At 62.7% G+C, this 6,750-nt stretch overlaps 1 protein-coding gene across 1 annotated transcript in view; it reads right to left on the minus strand.

The window, feature by feature from the left end:
* Window positions 1–6,193: 6,193 nt before the first annotated feature.
* OLFML2B (olfactomedin-like 2B) overlaps window positions 6,194–6,750 on the minus strand; it is a 24,258-nt gene continuing 23,701 nt past the window's right edge. The window contains exon 11 of the mRNA XM_005880526.2: window positions 6,194–6,743. Within this exon, the coding sequence (XP_005880588.1) occupies window positions 6,312–6,743 (432 nt within the window). The 3' untranslated portion in view covers window positions 6,194–6,311. The remainder of the gene's footprint in view (window positions 6,744–6,750) is intronic.

A 6,750-nucleotide genomic window follows, 5' to 3' on the forward strand; every position in this document is an offset into this window, starting at 1 on the left:
GCCTGACCAGGTCCTCCCCACCCCACACCCAGCCCTGACCAGGTCCTCCCCACCCGCACCCAGGCCTGACCCGTTCCCATTACCACCCCTGACCCAGCCACCAGGTCCCACAACATTGCCCCACAGCACTTCCCCCTGAATGTGGATGTGGTTGTAGCAAATTTGGGATCTCAGAGGACAACCACAAGTGGCATTGGTTGCACCATCCGTGGTGCCGTGAACAGGAGGCTCTTCTGGCTCGTGCCCTGTAGTTATCTGACGGCACCTCCGTTGTTGGCACGGGGCCACTTCCTGTGTTTGTGGTGCGACCACTCTTTTTGTGCCTCTGGTGAGATCTCCCACGTGCCCACAGCGCGCCCTCCGCCCGGTCGTCTCAGTGCAGCGAGGCCACTGAGGAAGCTCTGGGGCGCCGCCCAGCGCTGACCTGTGTGGCACCTTAGACGTTGCACAGCCTCATGACATGGGTCCCTGTCCCCCTGTCCCAGGTGGGGACATGAGCCACTGGCCAAGCTGTCCTGGCTTCAAGCCACGCCCTTTCTCCTGTGCCACATTGTCCGGCCTTTAAGCTGGAAGGGAACACCAGGCAGCGAGGAACGCAGCCCACGTCCCGGGGGGTGGGTGTGAGACACGCTCAGGGCCAGTGCTCAGGTTCTGGGGACAGATCGTCCCCTCAGAGGCGTGTGCTGAGGGCAGCGTGGGAGGCCCCGCCCGGGGCTGCTGCCTGGGTCTCCCCTGGACCTCAGTCCCACCCAGGTGCGTCCCCGAGGGGTGAAGAGCTGGCTGCTGCCAGGATTGAAGGCCCCCTTCTGCGCAAGTCCCCGCACTCAGGGGTGACATTCCACCCGGCCCCGGGGTGCTGCTGCTGGCCCTTTCAATCAGCGCTGAATCCAGGCGTGGACGCTGGACTAGGAGATGGTGAGAGAGGCTGGTGTTGAGATCACTCATCTCCAGACCCAGCACTGAAACGCTTTGGCCCAGAAGTAAAGGACTTTAAAGTAGATGCCTCACCCGCATTAAGACATGGATCGTCTTGCAAGACTACGCAGGTGGGGCCTGTGCAGGGACCCGAGGCTGACGACTCCGGTTGTCCACAGGCCCAGCCTGTCCCTGCAAACGTCAGCTGGTCCCATAGGGAGACCGAGGGCCTCCACGCCACCCTGATTCTCATTTCTTAGCTGCCTTGCTTGGCGTCCGAGGCCTGCGGGGGACTTGGGATTAACCCAGAGCAGCAGGCTGGCTGCGCAGACGGGGCTCAGGCCGTGGCCCCAGAGCTGGAACCTTTGCCACCGATGCTACGTGTGCACTAGCCTTGCACGTCTACCATGGACCTGAGGGAAGCTGGGCCGGTGGACCGGACCACACCCTTGTCCTCAAAGACACGTGAATGATGTCTCTTCCATGGGCCCTTGTTCCCACAGGACAGTGAAGGTCAACTCCAGGGTGGGCTCCTAGCCCGAGAGACGGGTGCTGCCCCACGCAGCTGCTCTCGGGAGCTCTGGGTGGCCATGGAGCTCGCCCACACGCTGGCTGCTGGTTCCAGGACACAGATGGCGAATTTCATCCCCTCATCTCTGGTTTCCCAGCGACGCTGGAATTCTCTCCTGCTCTACTGTTCCCATCAGACAACACACTGCCCTCGGCCGCAGGCAGCCTTGAGGGAGCCTCGTCCCAGGCCCTCCTGCTGCTGTTTTCACGCTGTGCTCCGCAGGGCCGCGAATTCTCCCGCAGCGTGAGCAGGAAGGAGGCGGAAAGCTGGACCTCCGGCCTCCACCGGCCCCAAGGGTCGCCTCGGGCGACCACAGCTGGCAGCACACGGGGCTCATCCCACCTTCCCAAGATTCACCATCTGGCACAAGCAGGTGTGCAGGGGCCGGAGGGAAAACCCCGCAGGAAGTTGGATTTTTTTGCTCCCAGAGCAGAACCCAGCCCTCCTTTCCAAACCCTCCCGCAGCAAGCGCAGTGTCTCACCCTGCGGACGGGACCCTCCAAGGCTCTGCCCCGGAGCTGGCATGGCTCGGGCATCCTAGGCTAACTCGATACTTCTTGTTGAGTTGAATTACTGAGCGTGTAGGAAGCCACAGACAGATGTCGTTTTTCCCGGCGTCTTCCTGGTGTGGCAGCCCTGTCACCACATGCACCCGCCCACGGACACGCTGCCCAGTGCGGAGGCAGGACTGTGGGGACTCGGGAGGCGGGCGCGGCCTTCCCCGCCTGTTCCCTGGTCCCATCTCTGAGCCCTCCGCCTTGAGCAGTGGCCGTGGGCCTGGGAGGAGGCCCGGGCCAGCGGATCTGCAGCAGCAGCGGCGGCAGCGGCGGCACCTGTAACTTACTACCGCGAGTTCTCTGGCCCGACTCAGGCCTCTGGAGTCAGCCTGAGGTGGGCCCAGCCATCGGATGGGATCTGAGTGTGAGAAGCACCTGTCAGAGAGGAGGCTGAGGGACAGTGTCAGACCGGAGGCGGGCCTGGTGGTGGCTGCTGGCACCGGCTTGGGCTTGAGGGTGACCAGAATTGCCTGTCACTCTTTCTGAAGGCCCACAGGGTCCATCTTGAGAATCAACTGCCTCCTGCTGCTCAGGGGGCTGCACACCCAGCTGAGGGCAGGAATCAGAGGTGAGCCCTCACAGCTGGGCTGTGTCCAGGGAGGAGGGGAGGCAGTGTCTCTGCCCGGCACCAGCACCGGGCCTGCTGTGGTGGTGGGTATCCTGGGCCCTGTCAGTCCTCCCTGGAGCAGGTCTGCCCCAAGAGGCCCCGAGAGCCCAGTGCCCTTGGCAGGCACCCAGAGAAGGCTCCTGGCCGGGCTGAGGACGAGGCTCTGAAGACCGGTCAGTCTGACTCCTTCCATGCAGCACTGTGTCCGTGGGTCCCAAACGCTGCTGCTGGAGTCATGGGGGGAGGGGGCTCTTTAAAAATGCTGCTGCCTGGCTCCCACCCCCACATTCCGATTCCTGGGTCTATGTGACCTGGCCCTGGGACTGCCAACACCTCCCCAGGTGATTGCTGCCTGCAGGGAAGGTCCACAACGAGGAGCTAAGTCTTTTGAGGCCAAGACCTAGCTTGTGCTCCACGGTTCACAGAGCAACACGGCCCTAGAGGTGGGAGGCGGAGCAGGGAACCAGAAAGCTGTGTGTGAATCCTCAGAGTCAGGGCAGCAAAGAGCTGGACCAGGGGGCAGGGCAGAGGAGGGATGGGGCAGGCAGAGGTGGGCGGGGCAGGCAGAGGTGGGCGGGGCGTGAGGACTGGACTAGCTGGCGGAGATGTCAGAACTGGGGAAATGCTTGAAAATAACTGGCTGTGAATATGGAACTTTCTGTGAAATGGCATTTTCTTGGACGAAGAGGGAAGGGGAGGGGAAAGGGAGAAAGAGGAGGGGGCGGGGTGTCCAGCCCGGGAACAAGAGGAGATTTGCTCCCAAGCCTCTGGTCTCTGGAAAAGTGGGAAAAACATGAAGCTGGGAGAGAAGTGCAAAGGGGAGAGGGAGGTCCGAGTGGGTGGAGGAGGGGGTGCAGGAGGCGCTGTGACCCGAGGCAGCAGGAGGGAACCAGTGTGGGGCTCCTGGCAGGTCGACAGCTTCTCAGCAGGGCTGCCCTCCTGCATGGGGCGGTCCTTCCGTCCCGCTCGTCCCTCTCGGCTGGGCAGGGGAGGGACAGCTCTGGCCTGGGGTCTGCCCTGGTAGCTTCCCTCTGGGACAGCGTCCCTGTGCTGAGTCCCTGGGAAGAGCCTTGCAGACAAAACGGAGAGACCCGCCAGCTCCGAGTCCCTGGGGCTCCTGACCGGGCGTGACCATTACCACGTGCTGGGGACATGCCATCTGCACAGCAGGCCCGCGGGTCACACGCTGTGGCCCTGGCAGCCCAGCTGGCACAGCAGCAGGCAGGCAGGGCCCGAGCCCACTGGCAGAGGGCACAGGACGGTGGGGTGTCAGGCACAGCCCCCCAATTCTGCAGTCAGCACTCCCATCGGAGCTGCTTTCTGAGAGTCGAGGTGGGGCCCACGGAGGAGCCACGGCTCCTTCAGGACCTCAGAGCTGCCGCCTGTCTAGCCCGTGGCAGGGGTGCTCCCGTTTCCGCCGTGGTTTCCTATGGGAACGCGGTCCCGGGCTGGCCGCACACAGGAGCAAGTAGGTGAGAGGTGGCGGGCCAGGGAGGCCTCCCCAGAGGGAAGGGGGCTCCGGGAGGGGTGGCCGGGAAGGCCCAGAGGGAGGCCCCGGTGCCCAGGAACTTTCCGCATCTCAAAGTACCACTTTGGCTGAGATGGGCTTTGAGCAACCCACGTGGCTCCTCAGCCGCGGGTGGTGTTTCTGCAGCACCCCTGGGAGGAGCGGCCAGGACACCCTGGGGTCCTCAGCCCGCACAGGAATCACTTCCATGCACCCTGACGGGAGGCAGCAGACGCTGGCCTGTGGGAGACAGGAGGGCGAGCTGCGGGTGCTCGGCTCCGAGAGCGCGGGGCTCCTTGCACAGCCGAGCTGCTGTGCTGGGCACATGCAGGGCGAGGGGCAGAGAGAAACGGGCAGCTTGAGTGCCCCAAGGGGTGGAGATGCCGTCTGGGTCCCAGAGGGGACGGTGCGGCCCTCCCACCCCCCCAGCGGCGTGGCCTGTATCCTTACAACTCCCTCCCAGTGGCCTCTGACCTCTGACCAGGAGACAGAGGAGTCCACCCTCCTGCCTCTGTGCTCTGGTGGGGAAGGGAGGTTGGAGGGTGGGGCTGGTTCTGAGGCAGCAGGCGGACCTCCTGCTCCCTCCAGCCCCAGCCTCACCCGCCGCCCCCAGGCCCTGCTCTGTGTGCCTCTGGGAAGGCCCCAGGTTTCCGCCCGCCCTGGCCCTGCGGCTGCTGCTGCATCAGCTCCCAGGCACCGCCAGGCTTTCCAGGTGCTCAGCCAGGCACGGCCTCCAGCCACGGCCTCCAGCCAGAGCTCAGCCAGGTCACATGGAAAACAGCCCCCAGGGCCTTGCCCTGCCCCAGCCCCGCCAGCCTCCCTGTCCCTGTCCCCCCTGCATCCTCCCCCCCTCCCCCGCCACACACACACAGGTAGGATTGCTGTGAAACCTTTTGGGAGCGTGTCTGTGGCCTGACCGTGCATCCAGACGCAGCTTCCGTAGGAACACAGTGCATTCCTGCAGAGCTGGGAAAACAAGCAACAAACAAACAAAACCCATGGCCACTCAGAGAAAAAGAGACATGAAAAGTCTGGAATAGGACCAGAGAGAGGCAGAGACAACAGGAGCAGGACAACCAGTGCCTGCCACGGCGGCCACGCCTGGCCCTCAGCTTCCGGCACCGGCATGAACAGAGAAACTGGATCCATTACAGAGTCATGTTCAAACCAAACTTTGAAACTGGCATCCTTCTCAGGTCTGTTGGTGGAGGGGTGTCGTGGGAGGCCACTGAGGTCTGTGCAGGACGCACGGAGTGGGGCCGTGGGGCCGTGGGGCCGTGGGGGCGCGATGCCTGGCCTCCCGTCGCCTCAGGAGTCCCTTTCTGTCCGGTCTGTGCACTTGGAGGACGGGGCATGCCTGAGGGCAGCAGGCGTCTTGCTCGGAGGGGAAGAGGGAGGAAAGCCTGGCGGAGTGTCAGGTGCGGAGGGGACTATGGGACACCAGCAGTGAGTGGTGGATGGCGAGCTTCAGGGGGTGCAGGGACCAGGCCCCACTGCTCAGCTGTGCATTTCAGAGCGAGCACCAGCTCCCCCGGGGAGGGGGGGGCGGACGGGAAGAACAGGCTCCATGTCCTGGAGGCCTCTCCCCCTGAGGGCCCAGCCCCGGACAGACATCAGCGCTGAACAGAAACGCACTGGGGTCATTTTAAATTCCTTCTTTATTTAAAAAAGCATTTTCTGGGTTTTAAAAACTTCTCCAGCACATAATTTTTCCTGCCCCTTAGCACTTCTTTCCTGCCTCCCTCGCTCCCGCTGCAGGTGCCTCGGCCACAAGACCCACATGGAGACCACGCCATTGAGACGCGGGAGCCAGAGGGGCGGAGGCTCGAAGGAAGGTGGTCACTGGTCCAAGGAGAAGTTCATTTGCACAAAAATATAAACTGTGGAGGATGAGGCCAGCACATAATGTATGGATTGATCTACAATCCATATAAAAAAATAGACCCAAACTGTCACTTTACATTATACAAAATAATATATATTTTTGAACAGCACTTACCCATCTGCACACACACACGTGCACATATGTACACACACACATTCACACATACATGCATACACTCGTGCACACACACAAACGTGCAATGCGCACACACACGTGCACATGCACATACAAGGTGCAGTGGCCCGGGCACATCTGCTCCGGCCGGGGTGTCAGTAGGCGAAGATGACGCGGTAGGTGACCTGGTGGCCATTGTCCCAGGCGTAGAGCAGCCGGTCCTTGGGGTTGTAGTCGATCTGGGTGGTGTAAGAATACTCGTTCTCGAACAGCAGCCGCGGCACGATCTGCGTGTTGGTGTGGGTGTCGAAGGCGTAGGAGATGTTGGCGTGGCGCTGGTTGTGGCTGTCCACGGCGTACAGCACCCCGCAGATGACGAAGCAGTGGCCGTACAGGTTCCGGCGGAGCCCCGTGCGCCACGTGGTCTCCTTCCGCGTGCTCAGGTCTGCGGCATTGAGCTTGCTCAGCACGATCACCTCCTGGCTGAAGCCCTCTTCGTCCAGGGCGGGGTAGATGAGCCACAGCCCGTTCTCGTCCACGGCGAAGTCCACGTCTGAGGGGCCCTGCCGGCTCCAGGGCGTGGCCTCCTCGTAG

This window comes from Myotis brandtii, unplaced genomic scaffold, assembly GCF_000412655.1.
Source record: "Myotis brandtii unplaced genomic scaffold, ASM41265v1 scaffold64, whole genome shotgun sequence".
In the NCBI taxonomy this organism is placed as follows: Eukaryota; Metazoa; Chordata; class Mammalia; order Chiroptera; family Vespertilionidae; genus Myotis; species Myotis brandtii.